This window comes from Patella vulgata, chromosome 5 (genome assembly GCF_932274485.2).
Source record: "Patella vulgata chromosome 5, xgPatVulg1.2, whole genome shotgun sequence".
Lineage (NCBI taxonomy): Eukaryota > Metazoa > Mollusca > Gastropoda > Patellidae > Patella > Patella vulgata.
The window spans coordinates 53,058,038-53,076,653 of record NC_065883.2 but is presented as its reverse complement, the minus strand read 5'-3'; the positions used below and the strand labels follow the sequence as shown (position 1 = coordinate 53,076,653).

Genomic DNA, 18,616 nt, shown 5'->3' with positions numbered 1-18,616 from the left:
AAACACAAAAATTGGGCATGGCTCTGCCCCTGGGGGTTAGATATGGAACAATATAAATAGGTACCACCCTGTTATTGAAAAGACTGATAAGCTGAATTTGAACAAATCTGTTAATTATTGCAACCTGTAGAGTATTTACCGATAAAAACTAACAAAAAAGTGGGTGTAGTACCACCCCTGGGGATCAGGACATGCAACAAAATAAATTTTTGCTATCCTTATGGTATAAGCAATAAATATGCCAAATTCCAAGATGATCCATTCAGAATTCCAATCAGAGTTGCTGTCTGTATATGATAAACACAAACATCGGCCGTGGCTGTGCCCCTGGGGGGCAGAACATGCACCAAAATCAATAGTTGCCATCCTTAGTCTATAAGCAATACATATGCCAAGTTCCAAGACAATGCATTAAGAATTGTGGCCTGTAGGCAACACACGGACACATAAAGTAAAAAATAGGTGTGGCTCTGCTCCAGGGGATCGGGCATTCACCAAAAACAATATGGATCATCCTTAGGGTATAAGGAATAAGATATATGTATGCAAAGAATCAAAAGGATCTGTTAAGAATTGCGGCCTGTAGGTAAAACAGACACAAACAAAAACTGGGCGTGGCTCTGTCCCAGGAGGTCAGGCATGAACTGAAAATAAAAGATGTCATCTATAGGGCATAAGTATGGACCAAAATCAATAGTGATGATCCTTAGGGTAAAAGGAACAAATATGAAAAGTTAAGTGGATCCGTTAAGAAATGCAACCTGCAGAAAACAAACAAATTTAAAAATGGATATGGCTCTGCTCCTAGGGTTTGGGCATGCACAAAAAACAAATGGATCATCCTTAGGGTGTAAGGAATAAGTATGTAAAGTTTCAAGACGATTAGTTAAGAAATTGACGGCTGTAGGCAACACACAGACCTACACACATACAGGGGCGACAGCAATATTCATAATGTGGACATATAAATATGTGGACATTATTTTTAACTAAAAGTATGAATTTTCTTATGAGCAAGCAAAATAAAAGTTACAGACTAAAGTGATTTGGTTAGATATATAAAGACTTACAAGGAGCATAAAACATTACTAGATGTGGACTTTTATTTTTCTTCAGTTGTTTAGCTAGCCCCTAAAAATTAGACAAAGAATATATAGTTATTTCCAACATTTCAACATTAGTTTCTGGGATTGGTAACTTTTAAATACCAACTGATCTCAGAATAATGTTTGACTTCCAATAACATACAAACCTAAAAAGCCAACGAGAAGGAATGAATGAAATGGGATTGAATGTCCTACTTTTCTGCACCAGCCCCGTTAATGAAGAGGAGCTAATGAGAAGGATCCATCTACTATAAGATATGATGTTTCAGTTTTGTCAATAACTAAGGCCATACAAAAAATATATTCTGGTTCTCAGACAATCCTTCCTAAAAATCGAATGAGTGAGCGAAGTTTTTATTTTTATGTTTTATTTTGTCAAATGATCACTACTGGGCTATTGTTGAATCTATTGATATAACTTGAAGTGTATAAATGGATTAATGTATCTAGTGCATCCATTTGGTATTTAGCAATGTATGTGAGATGCACTGATGAAGTGAAACGTATGTATATATGCTGGGGTAAGATTATTCTAACATAAAATAAAATATCCCCATATGGGTGACAGAAGAAATGCTTTTTTTCGTGTCAGCAGCAGTGTGTTTTCGCAGTCTGCCGAACTGTCATCAGAGATATTCTGATTGACGCACATTGACAAATTTAAGATTGGAAGCCATTTTATTCAAAGAATAAAAGAAATATTATCCAGACGATTTTTCAATGTAAAATATCAATTTAATTTTCAACGGACTGGGTAATCAATGATAAACCACCTGTTCGTTACTATGGCGACGTATAATTGTCACGTGCAGTTTAACTGTATCATTCCGAGTAGGGGTATTAAAAACAGCTGTCTCAAAGTCTATTGTGGAATTTGGAAAATGGAATAGATCTAGTATCGGCACTTGTTACAATTTGGTTTCTTCTTCATTTTAACGTGAATTGTGATCAAAAATGAAAATATTGAGATATTTTTTAGAATTATCATGATATATCGTGATAAAGCAATATTTGAGATTTCAGACGATAATTTTATCGCCTGACCTAATTATCGCGATATATATCGCCATCCCCAGGGTATCGCGGCAACCTTAATCCAGTATCATTTATGATTGTCAATAACATTTATCAGAGTTGCATATTTGATAATTTAGCCTACAGTACATATACTAGTTACTTCCTGTAACACAGGGAAAACATTTACGTGCGGTAAATAATGAGATTGTTTATGTTTTTATCTTTGAAATAAAAACAGGTCATGCAGGAGTATCTGAGAACCAAAATATTTTTTTTATTGGGCCTAATACGTAACATTTCTGGGGGAGCCAATGCAAAGCAAATTCTACTTGCCTAAACTGCAATGTGTTGGCCAAGAAATAAATTGTATAAAAATATTCATATTCTCTGCCAAGTATCTGTATGACAATTTATTAACCTACATGGTAGTGCATCCCTAAGCTCTTTCAATGACATTTAGAAATAATTCAACAGGAAACATTTCTATGGAATATAATTGTTACACAATATCTCTTTATTAAATATTAAAATTTAATTCGTTTCATTGAACATTATTACCCATGAAATCCAACAACAGAAATTCCAGATGCTTGCTAATAATAAAGTAAATAAACTCACTCCCTCTGTGTCTATATGAACTACATCTTGTGCAGTAGGATCTTCATCCCAGGGTAAATCACCAGTTGGATCTAACAAAAAGTTCACCATAGACTGAAAATATTAATGAAATAAAAAGTTTAGCATATGAAACTGATGGAAGACACTTTTATCACTAGAGTTCTCAAGACTAGCGAGATCACTTGGGTCTTTTTCACATTTGAAGAAATTTATAACAGGTTTGTATGTCAAGTAGTTGGTGTGAAATAACTCTTAACTGACCAATGTCACTTTTGTTGACACCTATAATGTTGCCGTTGAGTACCCACAACGACTTTTGTCGACAAAACCGATTAGCCGAATGCAACGATCCTAGTGTAATGAGTTACCTCCCTTATAAACAGACGACTTTTTCATGTACTTTACATGTACTTCCTGTTTGACATTTTGACAGTTAAAAATCATACTGTTTCTTTTTGAAAAATTATAATAAAACAGTGTTATGTCTAGGCCTATATGACAACGTTCTCCTAACGACAGATTATCATTCTTATTGAATGACAGTGATTCAGATTTTATCAGTGGTATATATATTTATAGTTTTGTGATAGAAGTAGGCTTAATCAACAAATTACTTAAATAATTAAAAGAGATTTATGGTGGTGAAATGATTTTTAGTTTGCAACACCTGAACAAAAAAATAGAAATAACCATTATATACATGAATGTTATTTTATCAAACACCAATATTAAATTACAATTTAATCTTATGGAATTTATTTTTCTCTTCGCTCATCACTTATTACATGTATCTCATAACCATTAGTATCCTAAAATCCATATGACCGTATCTACATGTAAATACTAAAATTATTATTTAAATTTGTTGCATTGTCATTAATTGTCATTTTATATCAAATCTAAAAGCTATTAGTGGTAACTATAAAATGAGATTATTAGAGCTGTCTCCAGCCAATTATTAATTAATGTCAGGATCAATAAAAGTATGTTTCAATCTACCATACCATGTACATGTATACAAAATGTTGTTACTGATCACATTGACCAGCCTAATCACAATTTGTTCCATTTTATTGTGTGTTGGTTAAATTTACATTTCTCAAAATGTTTTTCCCTTTGAATGGTGAAAAAGAAATGGTGTATAAAGCATTTGATCAGCTCTCAAGGGTCCAGGATGTGACATGTAGATTGTGGTGACCATCAGAATAAAAAATTCCAATAACTTCACACAATTGTAACACTGACTTAAAACAAAATTCTTTGATTTCCTATATACATATCAACTAGAAATATTACCTTTGTAGCTATTTTTCTGTCATAATCTTTATTAAAATCACCATCTCTGGGGAAAAAAGGAAAATAATACTTCGATAATTTTAAATTTTGTTAGGTCTTATAAATTTAAACAAGCCAACAGTGAGGCTGATGTCCCCTGCCAAAATGCCAAAATAAATAGATGACACATATTAATTTATCACAAATTTATTTTTTTCAAAAGTATCAAGCAATCAAACAGATTATTAATTATACACTAAGTTTCATCACTCTCTATCAGATAGAATCAAAGTTATCTTGTCCTAAAGCATCGGCCAATAAAATTGCTTAGCTCTGGTTAGCTTTAGCTCAAAATGTTAATCATTGAACTCAGTCAAGACATTCACCTAATGAACATCTAAATCAAGTTTAAACATTCTACCTCAATTAAAAGCAGAGTTGTTATGTTCCAAAATCTTAGCAGAAAACTCTCATCATCGAACTTAGTCAAGGTAATGATGTAATGAATCTATACTCAGAGTTTCATCACTCTCACTTAATTATAACCAAAGTTATTGTGTCCCAAAGCATCAACCAATCAGATTGCTCATCTCTGCTCAACGTAAGCAGACAATGTTTATCATCAAATTAGATCAAGGCATTCACCTAATGAACACCTACACCAAGTTTGAACATTCTACCTCAATTAGAAGAGTTATTGTGTTCCAAAGTCTCAACCAATCAAATTGCATATGGCTTGGCATACCCTGAGCAGAAAGTGCTCATTATAGAACTTAGTCAAGGAATTGATGTGATAAAACTATACACCAAGTGTCCTCATTCTCACTTAATTAGTATTAAGGTTATCGTGTCTCAAAGCATCAACCAATCAAATTGTTTATCTCTGCTTACCTAAGCAGACAATGTTCATCATCAAACTACATGTAGATCAATGCATTCACCTAATGAATGCCTACACCAAATTTGAACATTCTACCTCAATTCGAAGGAGAGTTATTGTGTTCCAAAGTCTCAGCCAATCAAATTGCCTATCGCTCTGCTTACCCTTAGCAGAAAATGCTCATTATCGAACTTAGTCAATGTATTGATGTAATGAAGCTATACACCAAGTTTCAACACTCTCACTTAATTAGAACTAAAGTTATTGTGTCCTAAAGCATCAACCAATCAAATTGCTTATCTCTGCTTACCCTAAACAAAAAGTGCTCATCTTCGAACTCCATCCAGACATTGACCTAATAAACCCCTACACCAAGTTTGAACATTCTAGCTCAATTAGAGGGAGTGTTATTGTGTCCCAAAAAGTGTGACGGTCAGACAGGCGGATGGACGGACAGACAGACCCATTTTAATAGTCCCCTGCTTTCTTCGAAAGCCGGGGGAAAATAATATGAGAGGGTGTCCGCTAAAATTTGTCCAAATATTTTCTATGAACAACTGTGTCGATTATTCAGACTATTTAATTACAGTTGTACGTGTATACCGGTATTTAAGAAAATAATACTGAATAATAAAAAGGTCTGACAGTAGAGATGTGAACTACATGTATAAATAGAAGATTCATTTATTAAACATTACCTGACTTAATGTTATACTATAAATTCCAAACTTAGACACAGACATAAAGAACCAATCAATACTCACTTAAAATGTTTTATATCAAATGTTGAAGGAGATACTTTTAATTTCTTACATAATTTCTTCTCTTCACTGAAAAAGAAAAAAACAAATTATGTACTTTAAACTTAATAGCAAAAACATTTATGAATTTATGGTTACATTTTATTTATCTACTCTGAACATCATTCAGTCCTTAAATTCCTGTTGTATAGTGTTTCCATAGTAGGGTTAAGTTAAATTTATTACCACATTTTTGTTCAACAGGGCCATCACAGATTGATTTGTGACATTCTATGAAGGTCAGCTACCGTATTTGCATTTCACATATTAATTAATGTGACCTGTGTGGCATAATGAGTCGCAATGAGGAAATTTTCAAATTTGAGTTATTGTTATTTTCCAACTCAATACCTTCAATTTGATGTATAGTTTGTTTGAATCGGGCAAACATTGACTGAGCTGTGTCCATTTGAAGCTACCCAACTCACAAAATTAAGTTTTGAGAAAAAGCAAATCAAAGATTTGGTACGTTCCAAAACAAAATCAAATAGCAACCAGGAACCTGTTTCACGAAATTTTAACTAAAGATAAAAACAAAACTTTAGTAGATACTTCAAATTTGATTGGCTAAGCACTAAAATCAATCTAACGTTATTCAATCAAATTACTAAAATTTGAATTTTATCTTAGTTAAAATTTGGTGAATCAGGCCCCAGGCCATTTATTTGCTGTTTTGTCATTGAATATTTCTTTCCAGGGGTTTTCAGGGATGGTGAAGACGAAAATTGTAATAAAAATTTGATCCGACAATTTCCATGAATTTTTTGCTATTTTGTCGTTTAATGAGTTGTCAATGACCAAGTCATCGATCCATGACAGTTGATTACAGATTAGAATTACTCAATGACACGATCAGCTTGCTGATTAAATTACAGTATTCTGTGACATGGTTTTTATTAACAATCAACGGCAATCTAGCCTATATACGATTAGAATTAAGTATTTTTCTACCACTTATTGCATCGCATGTAGGTACCCAAAAACATAATTGCCAAAATCAAATTTCTATTGTCCACTTGAGCCTCGAGGCAGCCACGTAATCACAATGTTTTGCACGCGGTGTCTGGGCCAATCAGCAAACAAGTTTTGTAGACAGCATAGCAACAAGCAGAGTTTGTTTACATTTTTTAGGGTTTTAAAACTCGATTGTATTAATTCAAAATAAATTCATCCCCAATACCTTGGTCATATTTGTAAACTGCCAATCGTCCCGATGCAAGCGAAGAAAAATAACTAATTTCAATGAGAATTTTAAGAAAAAGGACAGATTTAAGAATAGGGTACTCTTACAAAACGTTCAAATAAAGGTGTTTTAAAATCTTTTATTGTTATTTTGATCTTTTGTGTCGATAGATAGTATATTTACAGACCCATTTTTGTGAAAATCTCAATTTCGATTAAAATCAATATTTTCACTTATTTTGTTTGTAGCTCAAAATTAGTATTTGCACATTACGACTCATTTTGCCATAACGAGTCACTAATACTGATTGGCAGCTTGAGAGCGCACTAATGGTCATTGTTCATTGATTCTGATATCAACGATTTTTGAGAAGTCTCACAATGCATCAACATGAATATAATTCGGTAAATAAATATGATTTGAATTGATAAATAAAAGATGAATACTAGATTAAACATTTACATTTACAATAAAGTTCTAGTGTCTACAAGGTAACACTTCGTTGTTAAAGTGACCCAACTTTTAGTCATGGCATGTGTAAATTTACGTAACGGAATTTTGATTGACACCTTGCAGTCAGACTCACCCATGAATAAAATCCACACAAGATAACCAGATTGCCACAGGTGTACATGTATTCAGCAAATTTATTGATGTTTGACTTCTGGTGTACTTAAAACTGATCAGGAGATGAAGTCTGGACTGGGGAAGCTAACCATAAATAAAGTTATAATCAAACATGAAGTCGTACGTTAATTCATTTGTGAATTAAAGATAGAAAGAGAAACAGGGTTAAACGTCCACTCGACACAAACTAGGTACTTTTGGGACTAACACATAGGGGCCTTAAGCAGTGGCAGATAACTGGTGGACCCAGAGAAAACCCACAATGTTGGACAGGCGACTACTCCTTATCACGTACAAGCAAGGAATTGAAACCATGCCACTTGATAGACTTTATGATCTAAAGAACACATGTTAAACCATCCATTCACCCAATCCCCTTGAATTAAAAAAGATATTTTTTTTTTTATATCAAACCATCTAATTTCAACCTTTTCAAACAGTTCTGTAGTAGAGAAAGTCCCTAATATCCAGAAGCATCTAAATAATTTTAATAATGAATTATCCATCCAGGATGGTTTATTTCTGTCTGGTCTTTTTACTCAAACACTGTATTTTTAGCCTTCTGAACAAATCTATTATTCAATGAGCCTTGTTTGTTATTTGTTGGGGGGTTGGACGGCTGAATGGTTAGCGTGGGCGCACTGTATCATAATGTCTGTCATTGAGTCGACTGGTGTGGTTTCGAATCCCCGGTTTTCTCCGGGTCCTCGGGTTTCCTCCCACTGCTAAAGACCCCTATGCGCAAGCGAATTATTGAAATAAAATTAAAACCATATGTTAGTCCTGAAATGACCTAGTTGTGTGGAGTGGATGTTAACCTCACTCACTCTCTCTCTCTCTCTCTCTCTTTATTTGTTTAAAATTTAAATCTTTTCTCAAAAAATAGAATGTGTCAATTGCCATAAGATCATCTAGATGTCAAAATTTATTCCATTGCAGAGCAATAGTCATATTTGTGTGTCACCTATTAAGATTTTTGCACCTTAATTTAAACCCCTTCGTCCTTCTCTGTACACAAACTCAGCGCTCGAAATTTAACACGGCAAACCCATGGTAAAAGCCCACGCAAACCATGTCTGCCACGGCATAATTTATATTTGTGTGCCATAGTAGACCCTATCATCCCAAATTAGTATTAAAGAAAGAAATATTGGTATTTTGTTTATTTATATTTAGATGTTGTGTAGGTCTATTCATTTTACAATTCTACTGTCTTTTAATTTGTATATTTGCCGTAAATAGGTCACCCAGACCAATGTTAAAGGTTTGGATGTCGTAATGGTGTTGTACTTTCAGTTTTACTATCAATTTTTAATGTACTCATTCTACCGTTAATTCTACTGAATCTAAACTAAATCCTTTAAGACAGCTACAAAAGGCAGCAGATACTCTGAAAATACACCAAGAAGGGTTGAATTTTCATAAAAGATCACGCCCCGCTCCAAAAAATTTTTTTTACTCGCTCCATTCAGAAGCTTTTTTTTCCACCACTCAGCAAATCCTGGCTACATCCCTGATAAGGTTTGTTCCATGTAATGGACATTAGAAGAGGTTGTATTTGTACCTCTATTTAAATATTTTAAGGATAAAGTGTGCAACCCTATTTATTTTCTATGGTCTATATACCAATTATGTTCACTGGTAAATGTAATTTTTTTCTCAACGTCATCAAACAATTTAATGTGCTTCACCATCCTTGGTTCACAAATCTGTGTATATTTTAGTAACTATATTTCTATATTCAAGACCTTACACATGCATATCAATAGAATAAACATGTATTGTCTAAACATTATTCAAGTATAATAAATCACTTGCTTGATAACGTTGAAAGGATCCAGCTGAAACCTCACTTGAAATTAAACTATTGATTTTGTTAAATATGTTATTGAGTTTATTACATATATCAATTGCTAAATGCTGCTTAAAGAAGATAGATAATATAGATGTGACTTATTGAAAGAATATAAACTAACAAGGATAAAAATGAAATGAAATGCCATTTTAAAGTCCTACTGTTCTGCATAAACCAGGATAAGAAAGACGGACATATTCCATACAGTGTGCTATGACTACTTAAAAGAGAAATTTTGCCATGACAGCTTCAGCCTACTCTTGTTTCGAATTCCTATAGACAGATTATTGTGGCCTCTAAGTGTACTGACATTTGCAGACATCATAACATTGGGACATAACCATAGAAGCTATTACCGAAAAATTTTGAAAATCAATAAGGTTCTGCCTTTCTATAGGAAACATAAGACAACCACTATAAATCAGGATCATAAAAAAAACCTCTAATAACAATAATCAAACTGAGCATAAAATGTTCACTATCGAACTAAGTTTCATCACTCTCCATCACTTAGAATCAAAGTTATCTTGTGGCAAAGCATCGATCAATTAGCCTAAGCAGAAAATTATCATCATCGAACATAGTCAATGTATTGATATAATGAATCGCTCTCACCCAATTACAACCAAAGTTATCATGTTCCAAAGTCTCAACCAATCAAATTGCTTATCTCTGCTTAGCCTTAGTGGAAAATGCTCATGATCGAATTCTCAAGGCATTCACCTAATAGACACCTACACCAATTTTGAACATTCTACCTCAATTAGAAGGAGAGTTATTGTGTTCCAAAGTCTTGACCAGATTGAAGTCTCTACTTTGACAAAGCAGGAAATGCTCAGCATTGAACTTTGTTATGGTATTGCTGTAATAAAACTATACATGCAGTTTCACCACTATCACTTAAAAGGATGTACAAAGATAAAATATTCTTGATAAACATTTGTTACCTAGCAACTGCTTTTTTTCCATGATTTAATTTTATACTTGCACTTAATGAGTTTTTATTATATTAAACTGTAGATCAATAAATATAAAAAAATATTAATAAAGGACAGGATTTATTTGTATTGCTAGTGTTTCTTCCATAGCATTTGCCCAATAAAAATTGGCTAAATCAATATCATCCTAGTAATCTTTTACTCAACCACACAGTAAATAATTTAATCTAATGGGAAATAACATGCCACTGCATAGTAATGGTAGTATTTTTTGTATCTTGAATATGGATAATAAATGCATCCACCATCCTCCAATTCATCCTTATTAAAATGACTATAAAAACCATAGAGATATAATGAAGACCACAAGCTTCTTCAAGCTTCTTCTGGATCCTTTCCATTATCTCTGTCTCCTTCAAAGACATTTTATTTATTTGCAAAGTAAAATTAAATTTGACCAATTTCCATCCTCCAAATGTATGTGAAATAAGCTTACAATCTTTAGACTACACTTGATCTTTTGTAGTATTAAAATAATGACTTCCAAGAACCCAAATCGCAGACAGTGTAATTATGTAGAAAAAACTTTAGATGGGGATATCTTAATTTCTAAAACAATATACCGCCAAACTATTTCGCACTGTAGTGACAACTAACAACAACAATTTCAGTTTTTGGAAGTACATTTATGTCCAACAAGCATGACACCTTTAAAGATATTGTCTGGTCATTTTGCACACTGGCAGCCCTACAATTTGAAATAAAATCTGTAATCTCATATCATCCATCAATTACCAAGCAAACACATGTAATAATACAGCTATAATTCAGCCATCGAGGCATCAGCGCCTATAATTAGTTGTACTGGAACAATACCTTTCTTTTTTAAATTCATCAGAAATGATTGAATTCAAGGATTATCTTTATGGGACATTCATCGTATTCAACATGCAGTTGTGAATATTGTGACTACCATTTTCCCCTTACCTTTATATACTAAGCAGCATGTTACTCTGAATAGACGCATTGTATAAACTTGCAAATTTTTTTTTATTGTATAATTTGTGACCACATCTCCAACTTCACCTGAGCAATAAGGCTCCTTCCCAAACACAGAAATGAACCCAGGAAATGTTCTCAAAAAAGCAACCTGACTTCTGAGATGGTAATGTGTTCTCCATAATTTTCATGTATCTCATGCTGCACGTGCTGTTCACCGGGACCAGCCCTATAAAATGCACCCCCATACCTGGTTGAATCATTCACACTACAACGTCAGCAGCATCCCACTCCTCACGACAGTTCAGAGGAACCAGGCGCTTGGAAGACTCGATGCTGGCCACACTGCCCAAGCTGTTGCCAATCACTTCCAGGTCAGTGTTCGGACCATCTATAGGCTTCAGCAACGCTTTCGGGCCACCAACACCACAGACGATCGACCCCGAACTGGTAGACCAAGGGTTACAACAAGGCAAAAAAACAGCCATGTTGTGCGACAGCACGGTAGAATCCCTTCACACAGGCATCTGAGACAGCACATCAGACAGTGGGAACACATGGAAGACCCATCAGTATCGATACAGTGCACCGACGTCTCACCAGAGAACATCCATTGCCGTAGACCTTACCTTGGACCGATCCTCACCCCTCGCCATCGACGTAAACGCCTACAGTTCGCCCAACAACACCAGAACTGGCCACACAGGCAATGGAGAACTGTTCTGTTCACAGATGAGAGTCAGTGTTGTGTATCAACTGCAGATGGCAGTACCAGAATATGGCGTCGACGTAGCCAGCGTTATTCTGACCAATGTGTCATGGAAAGAGACTCTCGGGGAGGTCCAACCATAATAGTTTTGGGTGCACCAGGCTTTTCTGAGAGTGTGGTTCCAGGTGCCAATGGTGTTCATCAATCGCCTGGTCTACTCCATGTACAGACGCTGCGCTGCTGTTATTGACACTCGCGGTGGACACACCAGATACTGATGTATAGACTGTGTACAGACTCTAAACCTTCTCGCAATGTCTTGAAATTGTGATGAATTAATCACTAATGTGTCAACATACTGTTCACATAAAATTGCTTTGATCCATTTAGTAAGTCCTTTTCTAGAATGATTTGATTAAAATGCCTCTCTGATTTTGAAATCGTACTGACGGTTTTTTTGCTGCTTAGTACATGTATATATTGGTAACAGTATATATAACGAGCCAACAGTGAGGCTGATGTCTCCCGCTGAAATCCCAAAATAACCAGCGGCTGCCAGGCAGGATACGCCCACATTTTCGAGAGATGGATAGAAAACAAGCTAAAACGAAAGTGATTTTTCCTACAATCAAGGGCCATAATTCAGGAAATTACAATTCGATATGCGCAAATATCGAAAGGAACCAAGATCTTTGAGTTAGAAACTTACATTTCAAGTTTCAACAAAATCGGATAAAAATTGTAACCTCTATAGGGTCCACAACCTTGATATACCATATTTTTACGCAATTTGAGAACGAGGGGCAGCCATTTTGTCTGTCAGTTTTGGGCCGATTTTCACGAAATTCGAACTCAGTCGTCCTTAGGATGTAACGGTGATATAATAATACATTTTTTTAAATCGGATAAAATTTATGACCTCTATAGGGTCCACAAGCTAAAAACGCGATTTTTCGTACAATCAGGGGCCATAATTCAGTAAGTTACTGTCCGATATGCGCGAATATTGAAAGGAACCAAGATCTTTGAGTTATAAACTTACATTTCAAGTTTCAACAAAATCGGATAAAAATTGTGACCTCTATAGGGTCCACAACCTTGATATACCATATTTTTACGTTATTTGAGAACGAACGGCGGCCATTTTGTCTGTCAGTTTTGGGCCGATTTTCACGAAATTCGAACTCAACTGTCCTTTGGGTGTAACGGTTATATATTAACCCGTTTTTTTTAAATCGGATAAAAATTATGACCTCTATAGGGTCCACAAGCCCAAAAACACGCTTTTGCGTACAATCAGGGGCCATAATTCATGAAGTTACGGTCCGATATGCGTGAATATCGAAAGGAACCAAGATCTTTGTGTTATAAACTTACATTTCAAGTTTCAACCAAATCGGATAAAAATTGTGACCTCTATATGGTCCACAACCTTGATATACCATATTTATACGCTATTTGAGAACAAACGGCGGCCATTTTGTCTGTCAGTTTTGGGCCGATTTTCACGAAATTCGAACTCAACCGTCCTTAGGGTGCAACGGTTATATATTAACACGTTTTTTTAAATCGGATAAAAATTATAACCTCTATACGGTCCACAACCTTGATATACCATATTTTTACGCTATTTGAGAATGAAGGACGGCCATTTTGTCTGTCAATTTTTGTCCGATTTTCACGAAATTGGAACTCAGCCGTCCTTAGGGTGTAACGGTGATATAATAATACGTTTTTTTAAATCGGATAAAAATTATGACTTCTATAGGGTCCACAAGCTAAAAACGTGATTTTTTGTACAATCAGGGGCCATAATTCATGAAGTTACGGTCCGATATGCGCGAATATCAAAAGGAACCAAGATCTTTGTGTTATAAACTTACATTTCAAGTTTCAACAAAATCGGATAAAAATTGTGACCTCTATAGGGTCCACAACCTTGATATACCATATTTTTACGCTATTTGAGCACGAACGGCGGCCATTTTGTCTGTCAGTTTTGGGCCGATTTTCACGAAATTCGAACTCAACCGTCCTTAGGATTTAACGGTGATATATTAATACAGTTTTTTAAATCGGATAAAAATTATGACCTCTATAGGGTACACAAGCCAAAAAACACGTTTTTGCGTACAATCAGGGGCCATAATTCAGGAAGTTACAGTACGATATGCGTGAATATCGAAAGGAACCAAGATCTTTGGGTTATAAACTTACATATTAAGTTTCAACAAAAGCGGATAAAAATTGTGACCTCTACAGGGTCCACAACCTTGATATACCATATTTATACGCTATTTGAGAACGAACGGCGGCCATTTTGTCTGTCAGTTTTGGGCCGATTTTCACGAAATTCGAACTCAACCGTCCTTAGGGTGCAACGGTTATATATTAACACGTTTTTTTAAATCGGATAAAAATTATAACCTCTATACGGTCCACAACCTTGATATACCATATTTTTACGCTATTTGAGAATGAAGGACGGCCATTTTGTCTGTCAATTTTTGTCCGATTTTCACGAAATTGGAACTCAGCCGTCCTTAGGGTGTAACGGTGATATAATAATACGGTTTTTTAAATCGGATAAAAATTATGACTTCTATAGGGTCCACAAGCTAAAAACGTGATTTTTTGTACAATCAGGGGCCATAATTCATGAAGTTACGGTCCGATATGCGCGAATATCAAAAGGAACCAAGATCTTTGTGTTATAAACTTACATTTCAAGTTTCAACAAAATCGGATAAAAATTGTGACCTCTATAGGGTCCACAACCTTGATATACCATATTTTTACGCTATTTGAGCACGAACGGCGGCCATTTTGTCTGTCAGTTTTGGGCCGATTTTCACGAAATTCGAACTCAACCGTCCTTAGGATTTAACGGTGATATATTAATACAGTTTTTTAAATCGGATAAAAATTATGACCTCTATAGGGTACACAAGCCAAAAAACACGTTTTTGCGTACAATCAGGGGCCATAATTCAGGAAGTTACAGTACGATATGCGTGAATATCGAAAGGAACCAAGATCTTTGGGTTATAAACTTACATATTAAGTTTCAACAAAAGCGGATAAAAATTGTGACCTCTACAGTGTTCACAAGCCAAAAACGTGATTTTTCGTACAATCAGGGGCCATAATCCATGAAGTTATGGTCCAATAGATGCCAATATCGAAAGGAACCGAGATCTTAGGGTGATAAACCTATATTTCAAGTTTCATTGAAATCGGATAAAAATTGTGACCTGTAGACTGTTCACAAACAATTGTGGACTGACGGACAGGGGCGACGACAATATACGTCCACATGAAAATGTGGGCGTATAAAAAGATGACACATATTGATTAATTGCACTTTATCTTTTCAAAAGTATTATGCAATCAAACTGATTATCTATACTTAGTCTAAGCAGGAAATGTTCACGATAAAACTCAGTCAAGGTTTTGAGGTACCTGGTAGTGAAACTATGCACTAAGTTTCATCACTCTCCATCAGTTAGAATCAAAGTTATCTTGTCCCAAAGTATCGACCAATGAAATTGCTTAGCTCTGCTTAGCTTTAGTGAGAAATGTTAAATCATTGAACTTGGTCATTGAACTCGGTCATTGAACTCAGTAATGAACATTTACATCAAGTTTAAACATTCTACCTCAATTAAAAGCAGAGTTGTTATGTTCCATAGTCTTGACATATCAAACTGCTTATCGCTACTTAGTCTAACTAAGAAGAAAATTCTCATTATCGAACTTAATCAAGTTATTGATGTAAAGAAACTATACACCAAGTTTCATCACTCTCGCCGAATTAGAACTAAAGTCATCATGCCCCAAAGCATCAACCAATCAAATCGCTTATCTCTGCTTACCCTAAGCACAAAATGCCCATGTTCAAACTCCATCAAGGTATTCACCTAATAAACATCTACACCAAGTTTGAACATTCTACCTCAATTAGAAGCAGAGTTATTGTGTCCCAAAATGTGTGAAGGACGTCCGGACAGATGGACAGAAGACAAACTTATTTTAATAGTCCCTTGCTTTCTTTGAAAGCCAGGGGACAATAATGGAAGTATATTTGACAACCATGATATAAAAATTATGGTTAGCATATGGTAACAATAGAGAGAGAGAGAGAGAGAGAGAGAGAAATCGGGTTTAACACCCACTCAACAAAAACTAGGTCATTTTGGGACTAAGATATGGATCAATTCTATATCATATCAACAATTGTCTAGCACGTAGGGGTCTATATAGCAGTGAAGGGAAACCAGAGGACCTGGAGAAAACCCACGAGGTTGGACAGACGACCCTACTCCTTGTCACTTACAAGGAGGGAGCTGAAACCATGCCACTTGACTCAATGGCAGATCTTATGATTAACCATGCACACGTTAACCATTCGACAACCCATTTCCCAATGGTTTCAAAGATTAAGTGACATTTAACTGTCGTTTTTGGGACAAAGTGTATTATATTTGTGATGTTTTAGTAACTAACTGAACCACTTTTTCTGTGTCAACTTTCGATTGACTAACAATCGCTTAAACTAGCAATCAATAAGCTGTCAACAAATACATGTAAAAACGAAGTAACTCAAGCAATAAACATTTTTGCATAAAAGAATATGAGGGAGAACAGAAAGTTAACGGATTGGCCTGTAGATGACAGTTAAGATTTAAAACTTGTGCATTGTTAAAGCAGTGTCGAGTGTAAATTATCAACACTGGAAAGACAAAGAGTATGTTTCCATGAACTAACTTTTATAAATATCACAAATTTAGAAAGATTAGACAAGCAAGTACATATGGTGGTACTGTCATATTCGGACAGATGATAATACATTTTACAAATCTTGATATTATTTTTTTATGGTTTTATCTTATTTTGAAAATCTAAGACATGCAGCAAGTTTTAGTCTCAAAATATCTGATCCATCGCAACAATGTGATCAGCACGTGTCTCCTGCTCTATATAATCCCCTCTTCCCACCCTTCTTCACTATAGCCAAATAAATGCACAACCTCACATATACATGTAGCTACAACTTTCTTATCATAGTTTTAACAAATTGTGAAATTAATCAGCAACGGGTATAGGTAACAGCAAAATAGATAGAAAGCTGCACACAGCGATGTATCTACTTCATACCTTGAGAATACATCACTGCGCTACATGCCGTCCATTTTAAACGCTCACATGATCATTTTTGGGCGGGACTTATCGACTTGTAAGGTCAATGACGTATATATACTGCTATTTATACCCAAAGCATGTGTTTTATGTAAACAAATATGTCAAGTTGGCAAAATGTTGACTTCTGCTACTCCAGTAAAGGCGATATATAATATGTGCCAATGGGTGATATTGCAATACAGTTTTTATCATTGTAAACTGCCTTTAGAGTTTTCATCTGTTTATCTTTCAAAACAAGGTTAGGTACTCCTTTTTTGTCTTCGCCAACAAAGCCGCTTCTGTGAACGTATCTTTCATGGACGCCGCCATATTGCATAATTAGTGGACTATTTCGTGCTTTGGCTCTAATTGACATCTTTCATACACACAACGGCTAAATAAACATATTAATTTTCATTCAATATGAAAATAGAAGAGAAATAAATACTTTTAAAAATTTCTAAACGCATACTCAGTGTTTTCGACTAAAATCGTGGATGTAGGAATCAAAATGACTGTTAATTAGGTTAGGGCCTGTTATCAGATGGAGCAGTAATAAGTGTCATAACTCACCCACAATTAATTAGAGCCAAGGTTCCTTTCCCACGAATTTCATTGGCTACATCTTGAAAAACTGTCATAGATTTAGACACTGATTTATCTGTAGAACAAAAATTATAACATTAATGAAATTTCATAAACATCAAGAATACTGAATTTAAAGGAGATACGTTTAACCCTCTTTGCTTTTGTAGCAGGTCAATTGTGTGTGTTCTTTCTATTAGTTGAATAACTGATATTATTAGTACAGTAAAACATGCATTATGCAAGAGATAAATCTGCATATTGCAGGTTTTTTTTAGGCCTGAGATGTTATATAACCATAATCAACTCTCGATTCCATCTTATCTGTCCGATTTTCAATGGATTTGGATCCCACCTGCTGTTCAACGTCTGTTGATGATTAAACGCAAAGATAGGTTGCCAGGCAAGAAAACATACACCCACAGCAGTAAATTGTTTTACTAATTTAAATAATGCATATAAATTTCATACAGATCAGATGATAACTTTTGTCATTCTAAGGTTCACAAAGTAAAAATAATTGATGAAAATTGCTGAAATTCAATGATGCATATAAATTTCATACATATCGGAAGATAACTTTCATCAATCGAGCATTAACATGGTTGAACAAAGTGATACAAGGGCCATAACTCTAGAAGTAATTATTGTAAATTGGAAATTCCTGAAATTCAATAGGTTTCTTCGTTTCACTAATTCAAATAACGCATATAAATTTCTCAAAGATCGGAGTGTTTACAAGGTTCAACAAAGTGAAACAAGGGCCATAACTCTAGACATAATAAACAGAAATTATTGAAATTAAATAGGATTCTTAATCTCACTAATGTAAACAACACATAT

At 34.8% G+C, this 18,616-nt stretch overlaps 1 protein-coding gene across 1 annotated transcript in view; it reads right to left on the bottom strand.

Moving 5' to 3' along the window:
* LOC126821438 (protein disulfide-isomerase A5) overlaps nucleotides 1-18,616 on the bottom strand; it is a 51,423-nt gene that overhangs the window by 20,512 nt on the left and 12,295 nt on the right. The window contains exons 3-7 of the mRNA XM_050549860.2: nucleotides 17,762-17,849; nucleotides 5,661-5,726; nucleotides 4,038-4,083; nucleotides 2,742-2,834; nucleotides 1,071-1,131 (exon numbers count right to left, since the gene is read on the bottom strand). Of these exons, the coding sequence (XP_050405817.2) occupies nucleotides 1,071-1,131; nucleotides 2,742-2,834; nucleotides 4,038-4,083; nucleotides 5,661-5,726; nucleotides 17,762-17,849 (354 nt within the window). The remainder of the gene's footprint in view (nucleotides 1-1,070; nucleotides 1,132-2,741; nucleotides 2,835-4,037; nucleotides 4,084-5,660; nucleotides 5,727-17,761; nucleotides 17,850-18,616) is intronic.